This window comes from Bactrocera oleae, chromosome 2 (assembly GCF_042242935.1).
Source record: "Bactrocera oleae isolate idBacOlea1 chromosome 2, idBacOlea1, whole genome shotgun sequence".
In the NCBI taxonomy this organism is placed as follows: domain Eukaryota; kingdom Metazoa; phylum Arthropoda; class Insecta; order Diptera; family Tephritidae; genus Bactrocera; species Bactrocera oleae.
Window position 1 is genome coordinate 25,611,336 of NC_091536.1, and position 20,204 is coordinate 25,631,539.

Genomic DNA, 20,204 nt, shown 5'->3' on the forward strand with positions numbered 1-20,204 from the left:
AGCCACTATAAAATCAATGAAAATCTTAAATGTGTCGATATCGATAGCATGTGTATCGAGACTTTGTCACCACTATCGCTTACGACACTTACAACAATTTTAAAAAATTGCATCATCGATAATAAATTAGTTTAATTTTCGTATAATTTAACTAATAAAAAATTAACCTTGTTGCACAATTGAAATCACATAAATTTTAGATACAATATATTGAGAATGAGCATTATTTTAATTGCTGTGAAGAGCTTTAGAGCAGTAGGAAGATGTGAGTTGAACTACGATATAAATATTATGAATTAACTTTAAATTTCCTCGTTTGCTGTTTAATAATAAAAATCCGGAACTGTTAGGGAAAAAAATTAAATGAGTTAGAATGCCTTAGTTTTTTCTTGGGCCACTGGAAATCCTATATCTTATGAACTAATTTGACTATGAAGGTTTATTCCAACTACAATACAAAAAAATAATTATAAAATGTATTTTACGGAGTTTAAATTACGGGTATTGCACAATTGCGTGTTTCCGTGCTTGGTGTCACAATAATTGATTGATATACAAATCTTTCCGTTTGCCTACAAATTCAAATTGTTGAGACTACATTTTCTATAACTGTCACCTGCTTGAATTCATGTAAGTAAATGCAGTAGCAGAGAAATAACCTTCTAAATGCTATATTAGCTGGGTCTTATTTTCTGGCCTATAATTTAGCCTCAAGCAATCTAGCTTCTCGTGCGAATATGAAACATATATCGTCAAACTCATCATCATATAAACACTCCCACCTCTAAATGTGATGACATTTAGTAAGACAAGCTGTATATAATGTATAGACAACCATATACTCGTAGATCGGGTAAATTATATATTCACTAATTACATGTTCAACGAATATGCACTAATCTATAAGTAACAATATTCACAAGCACGAAATTTTCACTAATAATCTATAAGAATTTGATAAATATACAATATTATAAAAAATTGGGCGTTGTTTTACTAGGTTAGGTTAGGTTAGGAGGTCGATCCCAAAAAGGATCCCACTTGGACAGCTTAAAACGCCGGTCCGTTGTGATACCTACAAAACTCCTATAATCTGGATCAAAAGACCCTTACAAGTCGACGAAACGCTTTATGCTTACTACAAACTTGTTAAGACAGCCAAGATCCATTTCGGCTAAGTATTCAGGTCCATCAAAAGTGTGATTGCCGAGATATTTCAATCTCAGCCTAGCGAAAGCCGGACATTGGGTGAGAAAGTGCCGGGATGATTCCACCTCGCCCTCCTCCATGCAACATGACAGTGTCCAGTGAGAACTCCTACCATAGCGGTGAGATGCACTTTGCTCAGGGCGTAAATCAACAAGCTTTTTGTTACAAAATACTGGCACAAAATTGCGTTGATTCTACATACTTACCTTAGAACGTGGAGGTCAATCAAACATATAGTCCTTAATAAAGGAGGAGACGAGTATATTATATGGAGAAAGTACTTATATTTAAAGTGTAGAGCAATGGTCTTCAATGTCCTTAAGGGTTATCTGCCTCACTGGCATGGTGTCTGGGCAAGGGTTGAAAGGCGTACACACATTTGTTCGCATTATTGAAACATCTGGAAAGCAAAGGAACACACAAAAGATTGCACACTTTTGCAAATTCAGCAAATACACGTATTTACAAATTCATATTTGCATTTCACACTTTGTACTCGCTTATCAATATCAGTGTAAAAGTTTAAATTGCGAAAGAAATGCAGTGATTATAATACACATACTTACTCATATAAACACATGATATTTATCAAGATACCTTTATATGTATAACATTTGGATGTTACGATAAAATTAGTACGGTACTTAAAGTTGATACCAGTCTTTTATTGCAGTTGAAGAGGCTAAGTTAATTGCTTCACCTTGGCTAAAAAAAGCTAAGTGATTGAACTCATGTTTTGGAGAGTTTATTCCCATACAAATCTCTGTCATTTCAAATCTTCCACAGTTGACATCGGATAATCGCAAACTCTTTTTATTAAAACCGATAATTTATGTCAGCACACCAAAGTAAAATAAACAGTTTGGCATCTGAAGAGCAACAACAGATAATTCACAAAATGCAAATATCACACAAATGCTAAAATAAACAAATAAATAAATTGTTTTGCACAAATTTAAGTAACTGCACATACTTTTTATGCATATTCATTCGAATACTCGTCATAAATATTATTTGTACACATGTTACGCCGCCCACTTCTAAGAGCAACCATAAATAAAAAGTAAAAGATCCTTCCCATAAATTTCCATAAAACCCTGTAAATCTTTTTAACGCAAAGTTTTATTTTATTAAGAGGAATTTTAGACTCCCTCCTTGATTATAAAAAACCTACTGTTTAAATATGTTAATAAAAAATGAAACAAAGCATTCTAAAAATCTAAAAGCAGTCCAGTTAGATTATTTAGAAATACAACACAAATAAAGCATTTACGCAAATTACAAACTATAGTCCGAATGCATAACGAGTGTTTGTTGGCGCGACTCCCACGAAATCTCAAGGAACTTGTTTACGTTATTATGGGAAACCTCTGCATTTCCACACTTTTTGTAACGCAAAACAATAAAAATGTCAGATCCATATATCCATCTCTATATCCAGATTTTCTAGATAACACACTTTTGCGTGAAAACAGTATACAAATATCCCCTACACAACTTAAAGGAAAGCGCGGCCCAAAAACTTGTTGGGAACTCGTGCGGCGCGCTCATATTTACAGCTATGATAAAAGTGTGTTTATTTAAAGATTTTGACAAGATCTCAGGTAATATATCTTAGCCCATGTGGCAAAAGGGGCAGAGAGCATTTCGTTTGGCATTTAAAACTGCAACTGCCGTCACTTTCGAAAAGTTTCAACTTGGTCATGGGAAAAGTTACAGACTGCTCTCCGGCATATCCAAATTACATTCTAAAATAGAATAGCTTATAAAATTTGGAGAACTTAAATCTGCTGATATTTAGTGTAAACTGTGGCAATGGATTTCGATGCAGTTCTGGTGAAGTGCGGCAATTTCGGGCGTTATCAATTTGTGTTATTGCTATTGTACGGCTGCACAAATATTCTATCGTCGATGCATTATTTTGCACAAACTATTATTAGTTTTACACCTGAGCATTGGTAAGTTTAAGAATTCCGAAGTCCCAAAATAAATAAGTCAGTTACTTAGAAGTGTAATTAAACTCAGACGTTTCATGGGTTTCGATATGGATTGAACGCTAAATTAATATCTCAAGTTGCGCCCAACAATGATATAATTACTTATCCTAACTATTCATAAAAACGTTAGATGAAAACAAATGTGGAAATCTACCTATTGTACGAGTATATTATTTTTTTATTATTGCCTCTCCAATGAGTTAATATGAATTTTTAAATAGTCAGAATTGGCTAGAATACGAATGCAAAAACTTACTTCATACCCATTTATATGTTATATGACTGTGTGAATGCGAATTGAGGAGCTTTTGATTAATCACGTAGTTAACATAAATTGACTGCCATCTTCCATTAGTTTCTATTTTATTTCCACATTTTTCTTACTTAGGATTAGAGCTGTGTTGTGAAAATTATTGAAAACCTGAAAGTACAATATATATAAAAAATCTAATTCATAAAAAACCTCAATGAACAATTAATAATGCTATTTTGTCGAAACTTCAGGTGCTTTCACGAAAAGTTAGCCAATGCCAGTATGTCATACGTACGCAGCATTTATGCGCAAACAGCAGATCCGCAGTGCACTCTGCTGGAAGACATCGTCGACGATCAGCCGATAGTTGCGGCCGTGGGTAAATGCACTGAATGGATCTATGCATATGATCGTGGCTATCGCAGTATTACAACAGATGTAAGTTAAGAAATACTAAATATAGAAAATTTTTTCACATTCACATATGTACGAGTACGTCATAAATTATTAACATTTTCAGCAAAAATAGTTTGGACAATTTAATTGAAAAACGCTGAATATTCATTATTTGGCTTTTTGTTAGCATTAACTATTGAATTTGCTAAATTTTCAGCTCAAATGGGTTTGTAATGATGCATACCAAGCTGCTACAGGTCAGTCGTTCTTCTTTTTGGGTTCTATCATTGGCACAGTATTTTTTGGATTTCTTGCTGATAAAATTGGGCGCTTGCTAGCGCTGATATGCACAACACTGGCTGGCGCCTTTGGTGACTTTTTAACCTCCTTTGTAACATCACTACCTGCATTTGCATTGTTCCGCTTTGTATCGGGTCTATCATGTGATACGATATTTTACCTAATGTACATAATGGGTGAGTAGCAAAAGTTTACTACACAATAAGAATTGAATTTAAAGTTGTTTTTTATTATTCCTACGAAGTTTTCGAGTACTTGAGCCCCGAAAAGCGCACATTTGGTCTGAATGTTATAACTGCATTTTTCTACTGTTTTGGTTTGATTTTATCACCCTGGTATGCTATTTGGGTAGGATCATGGCGTTATTATCTCTATATCGCTTCTCTGCCTGCTTTGATCGTGGTGATCTATCCCATCTTCATTTGCGAGAGCGCGCAGTGGTTAATAGCAACTGAACGTTACGATCGAGCTGTGAATTGCTTAAAGCGAGTCGCGAAATTCAACAAGCGTAAAGTTGAAGAAGAAGTATTCACGCAATTTCGGTCACACTATGAGGAGAAAATGGCTTTGGATAAAAAGTTCAATAGAAATGAAGACACTTTCTGGGGAATGTTTCGTACGCCGAGACTACGAAAATTCACCATTATCCTGTTATTGAAGTCGTAAGTGACAAAATAAATATAAATCTTAATTTGCGCTGTTAACAAAACAATAACTCTTGCACCACAGCATGATCGTCACGATCTCTTTTGACGTAATCAGCCGCAATATGGAAGGTTTAGGCTCCTCACCCTTCACGCTATTCTCGATCTCCTCACTTGCATATATTCCAGGCGGTCTGACAATTATTTTTCTGCAAAACCGCATAGGCCGCAAAGGCATGGCATTCGGATCGCTCTTCGTTAGTTCGATCATAGTCACTGTAACTGGCTTCATGATCGCTTTACTTGATCCTGAAAACAATGCTGTGCTACTAGCAATTATGGTTGGTCTGGGTCGTTATGGTGTAATTGTGAGTTATGATGCGGAAGCACAATATGCCGCAGAATTTATACCAACTACAGTACGTGGGCGTGGCTTGGCGAATATTCATGTGATCGGCTATGGTTTTGCCATGCTTAGTTCATATATCATTTATTTGCGTCTCTACTTTAAGCCGTTGCCCTCGATTGTTATTTCGGCGGTAATGTTGTGTGGCACGCTACTCTGCCTGGCACTGCCGGAGACATTAAACCAGTAAGTAGACGAACATTTCGAAAAAAGAAAATATTTTTAAAGTAAAATATATTGAAATTTAATTCGCTTTTTATCTTTAGAAAACTACCCGAAACTCTTAAAGACGGTGAAGATTTTGCAAGACATCAACGCTGGTACTACTTCCCTTGCTTTAGTCGAGTACAAACTGATAAAAATGATGTCGTTGAGAAGCAAGATACTCTTAGATAGAGATACTATATTAAAATTGATACTTTATATTCTTATTCAATTTTTATATACATTTACAAAAGTGAAACTGACTATTTCGAAATTTTTCATTTTGTTTTCCATAAGATTACTAATAACAATTAAGGAAGGACTAAGTTTGGGTGTAACCGACAATTTAATACTTTTGCAACTTGCAAGGAACAAAGGCGGAGGGACACCTTCAGGTTTTGACAAAACTTTATATCAAACTACGGAAAGTATCACCGCGATTTCATCCATTTGAGGACTCTGTTATTAGAAAAAGATTATTTCTAAAATTTATTTAGATTTCTTACACATTGTTCGATAGATGCGGTATAAAGTGAACCGGAGGTTCGAAAATAGTTATGTTAGGTATATGGAGGCTAAGAGAAGAGTTGACCTGCTTTTACCCATTTTGGGCACAAGTTATAGTTCGATTTCGACAGTTTTTGAACGTAAGATTGAATATCTTGAGGGCGCTATTTGTGAAAAGTTTTATTATGATAACTATATTGGTGTTTCATTTGTATACTGTAAAGTGAAAGATTCAGACGAAATTTAAAGTTTGTTATATAGGAATTAGGCGGTCTAAAAGGAATGTTTGGCCTTGACATCAGCCCAACACTGGAAGAAAGAGAGCGAAACAAAACTCGGTACATATCGGAATCCTGTACCAGATACCAAATATTTATCGCCGCTTCTATTAAAATAAATAAAGTAAACCATTATATAAAAATGCAAGGATTTTTTTTATATATTTTTTTCATTTCAACCTATATGCACCGCGAAAACTTACCATTTTTGTATTATTCTACTGCATTTCTCATTGGCTTCTATTTCTTAACTGACTTCAATTTTAACACAGAAGGGATTCGAATGCCTTTCAATATAAACAGTGACATGAGAAAATGCAAATTATTTGTATTTGTTTGCTGAAATAATTGACTCTGTCGAATTAATTTGTGAAATAATGAGAGAGAATTCCGTTAAGTTATAGAACTTTCTATGAAGGGGACTTACTGACATGTACTGAGATGCAGGGAAAGCTATTATGATGCAAACAAAAACTGAAACCACGCTCGGATTGAGTGCACATAGTAAAGTTTATGTGAATGAAGAGGAAGGATCGAAACCCCAATTTCCGAGCCAAAAACCCCTTGTGCTAAACAGAACAAATAAGTTTCTTTGGCATGGTCTCTGGAGATGTTATATTACTTGAAGCGTGTTCATAAACGAGACGATTTTAAATAAAAACCAAAGCTTCGTTCTCTTGAATTTATCATTGATTTAAATTATCAAAATAAGGATGAAGAATTGTCAATTCATGCGAACGCGAACCTTTTCTGAGGCAGCACCAAACGTCAGCTACAGCACACTCACCCACACAAACTCATATACGAAAAAATGACGTTTGATGGAAAGAGTTGTTCAGTATACCAATAATTGCGAACTAAGAGATCTACAAAGCAAATTTTTACACCCCTACGCACACACTCTCAAGTCAGCAACCTTAATATGGTACACATACATACGCAACCAGAGTGGGATTATGTAAAAGTATTTGGCAATATAGTATAAAGTATTAATAGTGTTGATGTTTGCGCTTTAGAAACGCTAACGAAAGCAAAAGCGAAATCATGTTCTTTACTCTCGTCTCGCAACAAGTGCCCTCCTAATACAAGCATACTTCAACAGCAACATTGCTTAAATGCCGAAGGCTGAGCTAGAGTACGCCGTAGTCGGTCGCAGCCTAGGCAGTCAATCGTATATAAAAGCTGAAGCAGACGTTCTGAAAGTTTTTGTGACTTTTAGGAATGTTGGCAAACTGAGTGTAGAAGTGTGTAAGTGTGTGACGAAGATATTATAAGGATATCTTTTTACATAAACAAATTAATAAGAACAAATTCATAAACATAAAATTGTGTAAACTGGAAAGCTAATAATTAAAAAATAAAGAAAATGGGTTTGCAAGTAATAGATTTTGACGCGGTTTTAAAGAAGTGTGGCAAATTTAGACGTTTTCAATTTCTAATAATGCTGTGTTTTGGACTTACAAATCTTCTTTCCTCGAAGCATTCCTTTGCACAAACAATAATCAGTTTTACGCAGCACTGGTAAGGGAGGCAACAGCAAATGGAAATCAAGTGTTTGTCTAATGAATGTAAGGGGAGGTCAGGAAGTGTTGTACAAGTATCTTCAAAGTTAAACCTTTATTATTGCAGACCTAAGTGAATCCGACTAAGTGCTAGCTGGCTATTGTTTTATAATAAAATATTGCTTTCTTAGAAATTTGTAGATTCAAATTGGGGATTTAAAGGAGTTGTTAAATTTTTTTCTAATTCCGCTTTTTGGTTAAAAAATAGTTAGAAATAAACATATCCTAATATTAAAGGACATGTATCTGCATTAATTATGAAGCAAATGCAACGCTGATTTACATTGCAGGCTTAACTCAAGAAAAAATGCTAACGAGCTAAAGAGCAAGAAAAACTTTTTAAGGGCAATGCAATACTTTCATATAATGTAATAATTTATTGCTTATTGTTTTTTAAAACCACACATACACATATATTTAAAAAGCCGTTAAATATTTTATTTCAACAATTCTTATATATATTATATCTTTAATTTCTTCGTACAATTTTCAAAAAACATTTCAGTTGTTAAAGCAAAACTGAAAGTAAATCGTTTGTGAGTTTACCCGTGATAATACAATAGAACATTTCTAGACCATTTTCGAGTTCCTGTGGAACATTTTAGATTCAGCTTCGCAAATATGTAAATATCTACTGTTTTCTCACTAGGTGTTACCACGAAAAGCTGTCAAATGCCAGTTTTGATGAAATTCGCACAATCTACGCACAAACGACTAATGCACATTGCACCTTGTTAGATGACATAGTCGGTGGTCAGCCAATTGTTGCCAAAGTCGGTAAATGCCAGAGGTGGATCTATGAATATGAAAGTGGTTATAAAAGCGTTACTTCAGATGTAAGTATGGTCATGAAGTTTTGTGTTGATTAAATTGTCTTAAAAAAAACAAGATATACGGATTATTAAACAAAAAGTAGAATCGCGATCGTCGTGTCCGTTGCGCGCTCAAAATGTCTGCATCTGTCAAATGCGCTCAAATGTATGCAACAATTATTGTATCCATTAGTTACAACAGTTAATATAATATGAGAGTAGGGCGAGCACATAATGTTCTACAATTAATATCATGCCATTTTATAAGATAGTAAATCTAAAAATTCTTTTCACAATCAGTATAAGAATTCTATACAATACTAAAGTTTTGTGCATAATCACCAAGATGATCGCGTGGTCTTAAACGTGTTGCCAAAATCAACAAACGCGAGGTGAAAGATGAAGTTTTCAATGAATTCATAGCACACTATAAGAAAAAGACTAGCAACGAACTCGAGAAAAAAGCCAATACAGACATATTTTGGTGCATGTTTCGTACACCACGTTTACGCAAATTCACCACTATGATGTTGTTGAAGAAGTAGGTGAAAGTCTTCTTTTAGTTACTACACATAATTTTTCTGTCTCTGATAGTCTCTCTTTCAAATATAGCTTGTTTCTCGCGCTCGCACTCGATGTGATCAGCCGTAATATCGAAGGCATGGGCAGCTTGCCATTCATACTTTTCTCAGCCACTTCAGTGGTTTACGTTATGGGCAGTTTAACCATCATCCTGCTGCAAAATCGCATAGGTCGCAAGGGAGTGGACTCTCCTAGTGAGCTCAGTAACCATTGCGGCTACCGATTTCTGATTACCTTTACCGATATGCAGAAAAACGCTTTACTTCTTGCGAATATGGTCGGCCTTAGTCGGTATGGCGTCGTCGTGAGCTATGAGGCGGAGGCACAATACTCCTCCGAATTTATACCGACCACCGTACGCGGTCGTGGCATGGCTAATATACATGTTGCAGGTTTCGCATTTACCACTCCGAACTCATATCTGATATATGCCTCTTTTATGCCTAGCGCTACCTGAGACCATGAATCAGTAAGTAAATAATTTATATATAAAGAATTATTTATCACTTTATCTCTACAGAAAGTTACCACAAACTTTGAAGGATGGTGAAGAGTTTGCTCGCCATCAGCGCTGGTACTATTTTATATGTTTCGATAAAAACAAGAACATGAAGGAAGCTAAAGTCACTAATAGTTGAATACGTATATTTAACAACTTTTCTTGAATTTTTTGCTACGAATGCTAGATTATAATTATGTATCGAACGCAATGCTAATTTGTTCTCTTTTCCAATGTTTAATGATCCCGACTTTAGAAAGAGAGAGATTTATGTACAGATTTGTTTCTATACCTAAATACATTTTTATAGTCATTTAAAAATTAGTGCAGTTTTATGGTTTCTGTTAGCAATGATGGCATGACCAATGAATCCTCGCAATTCGTTGTCAATCTCCGATAAAATATGTTTCTTTCTAAAAATATCCCATTTTAAATCAATTAAAAAGAATAGAACCTTGCTCTTGATGTAAGAGGGATAAACTTTTCACTCTTCCTTTCAATGCTACACCATAGCTTTAATATTATCTCACATAATTTCATATAGTTTACTTATAGTATATATACCATATATATACTTTATTATTATTTTTTTTGATAAAAATATCTCTTCAGAATATAGCTCTTATCAAAATACGTTTCATATCAACGTTATATCATTAATATATTTGAATTTCGATTTTATCTGAGCCTCGACTAATACCGCACTTAGCTCATAATTAGAAAAAGTAAAACTGAGCAAATGATTAGAAACCAGTTATTTATGCATTCCTCTCCATAAAACGAACTTATTAAATTAAAAAAAAAAAAAACTTGTTCCAAATATCACAATGCATATACTGAATCATGATTATAATTTGAGTATGCATTTTAATTAGCTAATCTATACACACTTCATTACACATAGAATTAAGTATTATTAAAAAAATGTACCCAAGCACAACTATGTTGCACTCTAAAGCTCAGAATCGCTCTGACACGCTTTATTACCCCTTGCTCGTCCTTAGAATCGATTGTGAGAATAATATCTTCCGTAAAGAGTGATATTTCCGGGAATTTCCAATGGAAACTTGAAAATTATACGAAATCGGTAGCAAGCTCCTCAGATGCAACATTATTACTCTTTCCTCACCCATCGACGTTAGGTCGAATAATTTTCATATTAGCGTGCACTGCCTTACTTATTTTATAAGATTCTAAATAAATGTACATTTGCATCTTAGAAAACCAGAATTTAAATTTTATACATCGTTTTCCAAAGACATACATACACTCTTCTGTAAGTTTAAAGATGTTTAGATCTTTACTTTATGACAATTATATTTAGGAATATTTTAAAAAGTAATTTATTCAAACACATTTGAGAAGAGACCACAACTCTTGTAGGTTCGCTCTCCCTGAAATTCAAAATCGAGATTAAAAGCTATGAGCATTCGAAAAAATACACATTTAGTTATTCCATCTCGTGGAATATATTATCACCGACAATCACATTGCGCAACGGTGACTCGTAAACATTATTGCTCGATGTAATTTCGATTTTCAGCTAAAAGTGTGTGATCATTTTTACAACGGTTTCGCTCGTTTTGTTAATGACTCTTTATAGATAAAGTTTGCTGCTGCAAAATTCTCACATAAACAGTTTTCTTCTCTAGACGCAAGCAAACGCTTGTTGTACTCGCTGCGGCCATATATAAGCCGATGTTCAGGTATTGAAATATTGGATGACTCTAGGAAAGTGCTGATGTATCGGACTTACGCTTAACGGCGCATAACAATTACATACTGACAAAAATATAAACGGAAAAATTTCAAAACGTTATAAAATAAAATAGCGAAAAAGATGGATTTCGATGCTGTGTTAAAGAAATGTGGCAATTTCGGGCGTTTCCAATTTCTAGTACTGCTATGTTTTAGTCTGACTAACTTCCTTTCATCGATGCATTACTTTGTGCAAACGATAATTAGTTTCACGCCGAAACACTGGTAAGTAGCAGCCAATGCCGATAACAAATACAATAGAAGTACAATTAACATTAATAGAGAGTGCACTAAAGACCTACAGACCAGTGAGCATCAATTGTTTAGTGATCGTTAGCGGTGCATACCAATTGTTAACTAAATAAATTTAGAAGTGCTATGCGAAAGTATTAATGCAACATAATTGTGTTTATGCGAGGGTAGTTCAATTTTTATGACATCATATTTTAAATAATAAATTTTTTAATTGTTCAATATAATGAGATGTATGAAATAGATACTACTCTATCAGATTATCCTTTTTTAGCCGTATTTAATCAGAGCCGAATACACCGGCATTAAAAACTTTTCTGTTATAAATAAAATGAATATCTCATTGCCAAGAATGTGAAAAAAAAACAAGAAAAAACATTAACTTCGGTTGCCCCGAAGCTATAATTTCAGCAAACTTTTAAATCGATATCTCGAAAAATGAGGGAATGGTTTGCATATATACAGACAAACGGACATGGCTAAATTGACTCAGCTCGTCATACCTATCATTTATGTAATTTTTATAGGATCTCTGACGTTTCCTTCTGGGTGTTACAAACTTCGTACCAAAGTTAATATACCTTGTTCAGTGTATAGTTTAAAAAGTCAACGATTCCGTTTTCACCTAAAAAAATATCAAAACTATCTGCAATATAAATATAAGCCTTTTTAGAATAATATTCAATTTCACATTTTTCGCACTGGCAATGGTTTACTGCAATGTGCCAACTAGGGTTGACTACGATCATATTTCATCATGCGCAGTGAGAAAGAACCTGAATAACACAAATCTAAACGGAGAATTGGCAAACAGATAAACAGACGTAGCTTAATCAGCTCGTCACTCGGGTTTTATACTTTTTTGTCTGTTATTTAATGCCGTTACACTCAACTGTTAGGTAAATAAAATTACTGCATCAACTTTTTATTTTCGACGGACTTAAGCCGGTGTTTAAGAATTCGCAATGAGTTTACTGCAACTCTAGCAGGTCACAATATTTGTAATGCAGCAGATCAAAATGTAATATTTTCTTTTATCGTTTAAATATTAGGTGTTACCATGAAAAGCTGTCAAATGCCAGTTTCGATGAAATTCGCGCAGTGTACGCACAAACAACCAATCCACATTGCACTCTGTTAGACGATATTGTAGATGGCCAGCCAATTATAGCTGAAGTCGGTAAATGCCGGAGGTGGATATATGAATATGAAAGTGGTTATAAAAGTGTTACTTCAGATGTAAGTACGATCATGAATTTTCCTATTACTTAAATTGTCTTAAGAGAGAATACCATAAGGTGGTAATTCAATAAAAGTAGATGGTACAGTTCGTCATGATCGAAGCGCGCTCAAATTGTCTGCTTCTGATTGGTGCGCACAAATGTATGTTACGTTTACGGTGTGTACTGTGTGTGTATAGATAGTGTTAAAAGAGACCACTCGAAAAATTTATGAATTTCTTATGTCTCTTCTAGGCACACGTAGATACAAAATTTGTGTAGTATATTTTTGTATACAGATATGAAAGTCAGCAAGACGTTTTTTATTAATTACCGCAAATTATTACGTAAAGATATTGTCACGTATGTAAAAAAAAACAAGCTAAATTATTTCCCTATATGTTGTTTATAGCTTAACTGGGTATGTGACGAAGCTTTACAATCTGCGATCGGACAATCCCTCTACTTTGTGGGATCTGTCATTGGTACGGTTTTTTTCGGATACTTGGCAGACAAAATCGGCCGACTACCTGCATTGATCTGCACCACACTTACTGGCGCTACAGGCGACTTTCTTACAACTTTTTCCACCAATTTGCCACTGTATTCCATATTTCGCTTCATTTCGGGTTTATCCACGGACACATTTTACTATCTGATGTACATAATGGGTAAGTTAATGGTCATCAAGTATACAAAGGCACTTGGCACAAAGACTATGATTCGATTTTCTGAGGTTATTGCCTCAGTCTTTATTTCTCTTATTTTCAGTCTTTGAGTATCTTAGTCCAAGAAAACGTACACTCGGTCTAAATATGATCACTGGTATATTCTATTTCCTTGGCTTGGCTTTGTCCCCTTGGTTTGCACTGTGGTCAGGTTCATGGCGTGGCTACCTGTACATCGCATCTTTACCGGCCGTAACTGTTCTAGTATACCCATTTCTGATATGTGAAAGTGCACAATGGCTGATAGCAACACACCAATATGATCGCGCGGTAAAATGTCTCAAACATGTTGCCAAGATCAATAGACGCGAGGTGAAAGATGAAGTTTTTGATGAATTTATAGCACACTATAAGCAAAAGACAAGTGAAGAACTCACAAAGAAAGCCAATAAAGACACATTTTGGGGCATGTTCCGCACACAACGTTTGCGCAAATTCGCCATTATGATGTTGTTGAAGAAGTAGTTGAAAAATATCTGTTTTATGCTTTACTTTATCTCTCATACTCTCTCTTTCTTATACAGCATGTTTCTCGCACTAGGACTGGATGTGATCAGCCGCAATATGGAAGGCATGGGCAGCTCACCATTTAAACTCTTTTCAGCCACTTCAGTTGCTTACGTTGTGGGCGGTTTAACTATAATCTTGCTACAAAATCACATAGGTCGCAAGGGGATGGCCTTTAGCACTTTCTTAGTCAGTGCCATCATTATCGGCGCTAACAGTATCCTGATCGCTTTTCTTGATACCGAGCGAAATGCTTTACTTTTCGCTATTATGACTGGTCTCTGCCGTTACGGCGTCGTTGTGAGCTACGAGGCGGAGACACAATACTCCTCCGAATTCCTACCAACCACCGTACGTGGGCGTGGCATGGCCAATATACATGTTGCCGGTTTCGCTTTTACCAGTCTGCATTCTTATGTTATATATTTAGGTTATTTCTACAAACCCCTTCCATCGATCTGCATATCTTTAGTAATGTTCCTCGCAGCAATATTGTGCCTATCACTGCCAGAGACAATGAATCAGTGAGTATTCATAAATATGTAATATGTGTTTATTTGATTTTTACATTATATACATATGCTATCACAACAGAAAACTACCGCAAACATTGAAAGATGGAGAGGATTTTGCTCGAAATCAGCGTTGGTACTATTTTGTTTGCTTCGATAAGACGATAAGCAAGAAAGACGGTGATGTCAGCAATGAGAGTCATTGAGGTATAAAAAATGATAAGTGATTGTTTTACTAATAATACCGAAGATTTGTTATTCGTATTGAATGGTTGTTTATTTTTTCTATGAACTTTAAAATGGAAATGGTAAAATTTTATTCAAATATATGTACATGCACATGCTATAAGCTTATAATTTGATAACTTTGTTTGTATTCGTTCATGAAAATTTGAAGCCATGGTCGGTAAAGTCATAAATGCTGTCAGGATTTTAGATTATTATGATATCTGCCTGCCCTCCATCGCCCATTGTCTCTTATCCAACCGCCACACATGCGGCGTAAATGAAAACAAGACAGTTTAACAAAATTATTCGCTAACTGTACTATTTTGAGACTTCTCCTTTGTATTTTTACATAAAAAATAATTTTACAAACGTAAATACATATATACACGATATATGCTTACATATGTACACGTACATGTAATTGGAGAAAAAGAAGGAAAATATGTATATAAATTTTTATGTTAACTAATGAATGCTTATATAGTACATATTTAATTTGTATAAATGTACACTATAAGCTAACTGTAATTAAGGAATCTATATATGCGTTATAAGCTTATACATTAATTTCCTTAAATCTTTTTCCTAATTATTATGCTGAAAAGAAAATTAAATACATTAATTCTCAAATGATTGATGCAGCTATTATATAAAATGATTTTTAGGCACCTATTACATTTATAAATGTGCTATTATCAAATTTTTTTATGTACATATTTGTGTATATAAATGTTTCGTCTCTTTATATTTGATGGCTTCTATATGTTCACTAGAACAATCTATTTCGGTATGCTCTTTTTTCTTTTATTTGTGAAAACAACAATTTTTTATGCTTTACTTTATACATAAGGTATGTACACATGTGTAAATTTATACAAAAAATATTTTTATTTCTCTATTTTTTCCTCAAGTTGTACATCTGCATAGAAATCAGTACTGGCTTAAAGCTCTGCTTAAGTAAAATTGTGCCAAATGCTAAGTTTGATTATTATAACTTTCAAGTACATATGTACGTACAACGTTATTGTGTAGGGTTTAATAATTTTTGATACATATCGCTTATTTCCTATATGTAATACATAATACAAATTTTATTTAGTGCAAAAGGAAGGATATATATAGTATATACCTTAAAATATATAATGTATACACATATATCTGTGTATGCGTGTAAAAAATTCTTTCCCTAAGCACTTCTTTCGAAATTTTAACTGAAATCTTACCACCCGTTCCCTACCAAGCACCTGTTAACTACCACATTACAAGTAAGCTCTTATGAACTAAGGACGTTGACTATACAAAACAAATAATATAAAAAATTACATAAAATTATTGTTTTTGTGTGCTTTCGCTTCTGTGCAAAATATTACCGTTATCCGATGTTTGTGTTTTTTGTTTATTCTAAAACTTAGCACCTAAAGCGGCTAACGCGTTCGCATACATTTACGCCGCGCTGTTGAGATTCTCATCGGCTGATTCATTGCCACGATCGAAATCAGTTAACGATTGCTTACGCTCGTAGGCTTCCTCTTCAGAGTCACATGAATGTTTGCCTTTCTTCGAAAGACAAGGGAAATCAAACATACGTTCGCCTTTGCCGAAAATTTCACCCTCTTCGACGGTTTTTGGAAGTGTTCTGTAAAATTTGCATTAAAAATTAGTACACACAAACATTTTGTAAGGATAATTGCTTCCGCACCTGTTAAGCGTTTCGGGAAGTAGTAAACACACAAAGGAACCCGTAAAAAAGAGCGCACCCAAAATGATCGATGGCGCTGCCTTGAAGAATGTGCCCAACCACAAAATGTAGGGCGCCAAAAACGATGCTGCAAAACCAGCTACGTGTACCGCTGCCACACCTTGGCCGCGCACACATGTTGGTATCAACTCGGTGGCATATTGTGATCCGGATTCATATGAAATCGCCACACCGAAACGCGCCGCTATGGTTAAGCATGCCAGAAGCACGGCATTGTGATTGTGCTGTTGATAGGCGATCGCTACGCCTGCCAACGAGGTAAATAAACCACCGACAAGTAGCGAGCCGGCCGCCATGCCCTTGCGTCCAATGCGATCTTGTAGCAAGATCACGATTATGCTCGATGGCAGCACGGCAATGGCGCTCAAGGAGAACATAACGAATGGCGAGATGCCCATACCCTCGACATTTCGCGAGACCGCATCGTAACAGAGTGTAATGACCATGCTGGAAGGTAAATAACGATGAATTATGTTTTTATTAGTACGAGTATAACATATATGGTAACAATTAATGTGAGTCATATAATTGTGATTGACTTCTGGAGTTAGCGCTTAGGAGGAAATAAACGAACTTAATATATAATATTGTATAACATATATACTTACGATTTGAAAAACAATATAAGTGTATGCTTGCGCATGCGTGGCGTTTTAAACATATCCAGCAATGTTGAGTGCACCTGCTCATCGCCGCCCATCTTTTGACGTTGTTTTTCGCAATGTTTTCGAAATTCTTCAAATTCTGATGGAGTCACTTTACGTTTGTTAAATCGTGCAACTCGTTTCAAACGCTTTATAGCACCGTCTACATCATTTCTTGTGACCAACCATTGAGCGCTCTCCTGCACTACAAAATAATAAAGAACAACGGAGAGTATTGGCAGTGAAGTACAGGCCAAATAAAGTTGCCAATGCCCAACAAGTACAGCCAACCATGGTGTGAAGACTAGGCCAATTGTATAGAATACACCGACAGCCAAATTTAGACCAAGTGTACGCATCGATGGACGGATGTATTCAAGCACTAAGGAATGGAAAAGGATACAGCTCATTACAATTATTTTGCAAATTAGCAATAGACTCACATAGAAGATTACAAAAAAATGTCATAATGAAAATTCCAATTCACTCACCAATAATATACATAAGGTAAAAATTCGTATCTGCCGCCATGCCGGATATGAAACGACAGAGTGAAAACGTAGTAACGCTTTGAGAGAATATTGTCGAAAAGTCCCCAATAAAACCCGAAAAATTCGAAAGTATGAGAGCAGGCAAGCGACCAATCTTATCTGAAAGCAGTCCATAAAAGAGGGTTCCAACAACGGAACCTATAAAGAATAACGACTGTCCGATGCGTGCTTTGTACGCCGAATCACAGACCCAGTTTAGCTGTAAGAATGTGAAGAAAACGGAAAACAGAACACTAAATTAATACAATTTCAAAAGTTTTATTCAAAAAAATAGGTTTTTTCAAAGCGAAATGTTTTACGCACTCACCTCTGTGTTCATGCTCCGATAGCCATAATCGTATTTATAGATCCAACGCGTACAACTCTCCGGACTCACCGTTACATTCGCACCGTCAATGTCGAGCAGGCGCGTACAAGATGGATTCGGAAACTTCGCATAGATCTCCGCAATCTCATCGAATGACTTATTCACTAATTTTTCATGGTAGCACCAATGATCGGGCACAAAACTTATCACAGTTTGGGTAAAATAATGTAGTGAGACAATGAAGTTGATTACACCGAACAATGTCAACAACAGAAACTGATAGCGACTGAAATCGCCGCATCTCGTGAGAATCTGATCAAAATCCATATTTGCTGATAGATGAGATGATGGTCACGTGACGGTTGCTGTCAATGATCTTTCAAGTATTGACGTTTAATTATAAACGGAACACAAGGAAGTTGTATTGTCCGTAAATAGAATAGACAATGAGCGTGGCAGTCAATCGTAGACGTTTGTTTGAGCGATAAATGACCGGTTAAAATGGTAGCAATAAATTCAAACGAGCGCTTAGTATTAATGAGTTTGCATTGGCAATTTCGTTGGCTTTCTTTGTACTGTATGTAAGTTGCAGTCTTGAAACAGCCAGCGCTTGCACTTCTTAACGTGCTTTTTATATGTATACTTGTTTGTATTGTTTTTGTTTTTTTTTCCTGTGCGGTGGGCGGTGTTCTTGACGATGCTAACTAACTATGATTGCGCGTTCGCTATCAGATTTTTTATGTTTAAGCGGCAATACTTTATATTCGTTTCGATTATTTAATCAATTAGTCTTAATAATTAAAGAATTTATTTATAAGAGTTCAATTTTTGTCTACCTCAAACCTTAGGGCAAGTGTTCGTGTTGTTGTTCAACAAATTTCCGTTCCACAATTTGTTATTATAATTTTATTTAAATAGTTTTATTTATATTCGCAGATTATACGCGTAAATATATATAAGTGTATGTATGTGTTCCGTTAAACTGAACTAAATTTAATGTAGTTTTGCATGTAAATTACTTCTGTAATTAGAACCAAAAAATAAATAAATATGAAATGACTTTATTGGTTGTGACATTTGTTTTAGTTTTCATACTGTAGGGAATATAAACATGTACTTAAGAAGTATAAAAATGAAATTCGCAAAGCCAAGAGGGAGTCATGGAACGAAGTTTGAAAAGACTACCGAGGTTGCCAGACTTAGAAAATTACTATCCAAGCACAGCACAAGATTTATCAACTGCAAGGTTAGCAGCGTTAGGGGAATTCTTCGGGCATAGCTCAATAACTAGGCGGCAGATGGATAAATTAGACCACATAACCTCTCGCTTTATTTGGGGGAGAAAGTTCCAGGTCACAATAAAAGAGGGTGGATGGCGTGGGAGCATGCGACTCACCAGCGGAACTTACAACATCAATACAGACGGCTCAAAAATGGCCAATGGAGTGGGCATCGGAATCTATTTCTCCGAACTAGATCTCAAGCGACCCTTCAAGCTTCCGGAATACTGCAGTATCTTCCAGAGGAAGTCTTTGCAGTCATAAAGGCGGCGGAAAAAGCTAACAACGAAGTTAACAACATAAAAAGGATAAATATACATATATATACGTCGATAGCCAGGCGGCAATCAAAGCAAGAATCTCACATTGCACTACGTCAGAGAATGAGAGAATTTAGAAGCAGTAAGGCAATAGATGTAGCGTCTGGAACATGTAGGATCGCCAAATCATGCGCAAGAGTTCCGAAGGAAAACTCGCATGCTTTTTACTCACGCGGTCTCAAAGGACAGCCGGACGGTTGTCGGCCTCTTGACCGGTCCCAACCTACTGGCATCTCATGCAAGCCGGATGGGTATAAGTAACGACGATACATGCAGTACGTGCAGAGAAGCAGGCATGAGAGACGAGACGCTGGAACACCTTCTATGCCACTGTCCAGCACTATCTAGAATTCATTCAAAGGACTAGACGAAGTAGTAAACTTAGACATCAAGTTGCTTTTAAAGTTCGCAAAAAGATTTTACGTCGTATATATTCATAAAAATAATTTAAATAATTTCCTTTCTAACAGTTGATATCGCGTTTGCATG

General features: G+C 35.5%; 3 protein-coding genes and 1 pseudogene across 14 annotated transcripts in view; 3 read left to right on the forward strand and 1 right to left on the reverse strand.

The window, feature by feature from the left end:
• Positions 1 to 2,886: 2,886 nt before the first annotated feature.
• On the forward strand, positions 2,887 to 5,675 carry LOC106615922 (organic cation transporter-like protein). 2 transcript variants are annotated; one of them, XM_070112877.1, is made up of 6 exons: positions 2,887 to 3,167; positions 3,711 to 3,897; positions 4,073 to 4,331; positions 4,400 to 4,817; positions 4,885 to 5,391; positions 5,472 to 5,675. In XM_070112877.1, exons 1-6 carry the CDS (start codon positions 3,025 to 3,027, stop codon positions 5,599 to 5,601), a joined length of 1,644 nt encoding a protein of 547 aa, XP_069968978.1. In that variant the 5' UTR covers positions 2,887 to 3,024; the 3' UTR covers positions 5,602 to 5,675. The 2 variants fall into 2 exon arrangements, with proteins under 2 accessions (XP_069968978.1, XP_069968979.1); XM_070112878.1 differs by having other exon boundaries at positions 3,741 to 3,897.
• A 1,660-nt stretch (positions 5,676 to 7,335) lies between these two features.
• LOC106615927 (organic cation transporter protein) lies at positions 7,336 to 14,983 on the forward strand. Of its 3 annotated transcripts, XM_070112879.1 has the most exons (7): positions 7,336 to 7,442; positions 8,406 to 8,592; positions 12,712 to 12,898; positions 13,292 to 13,550; positions 13,651 to 14,068; positions 14,132 to 14,638; positions 14,709 to 14,983. In XM_070112879.1, the coding sequence occupies exons 2-7, from the start codon at positions 8,555 to 8,557 to the stop codon at positions 14,830 to 14,832; spliced, it is 1,533 nt and encodes a 510-aa protein (XP_069968980.1). In that variant the 5' UTR covers positions 7,336 to 7,442; positions 8,406 to 8,554; the 3' UTR covers positions 14,833 to 14,983. The 3 variants fall into 3 exon arrangements, with proteins under 3 accessions (XP_069968980.1, XP_069968981.1, XP_014087794.2); XM_070112880.1 differs by lacking the exon at positions 7,336 to 7,442 and having other exon boundaries at positions 8,250 to 8,592; XM_014232319.3 differs by lacking the exons at positions 7,336 to 7,442; positions 8,406 to 8,592 and adding an exon at positions 10,241 to 11,632.
• Positions 8,919 to 9,970, forward strand: LOC138855809 (organic cation transporter protein-like; annotated as a pseudogene).
• Positions 14,984 to 15,146: 163 nt separating the features above from the next.
• Positions 15,147 to 20,204, reverse strand: part of LOC106615977 (organic cation transporter protein) — a 28,562-nt gene continuing 23,504 nt past the window's right edge. For 8 of the 9 annotated variants that reach the window (XM_036377074.2, XM_014232409.3, XM_014232411.3 and 5 more), the window contains exons 2-6: positions 18,116 to 19,136; positions 17,749 to 18,007; positions 17,222 to 17,639; positions 16,554 to 17,060; positions 15,147 to 16,490 (exon numbers count right to left, since the gene is read on the reverse strand). In XM_036377074.2, coding sequence (XP_036232967.1) covers positions 16,298 to 16,490; positions 16,554 to 17,060; positions 17,222 to 17,639; positions 17,749 to 18,007; positions 18,116 to 18,442 — 1,704 coding nt within the window. In that variant the 5' untranslated portion in view covers positions 18,443 to 19,136 and the 3' untranslated portion in view covers positions 15,147 to 16,297. The remainder of the gene's footprint in view (positions 16,491 to 16,553; positions 17,061 to 17,221; positions 17,640 to 17,748; positions 18,008 to 18,115; positions 19,137 to 20,204) is intronic. The other variant, XM_036377078.2, reaches the window with a different exon arrangement.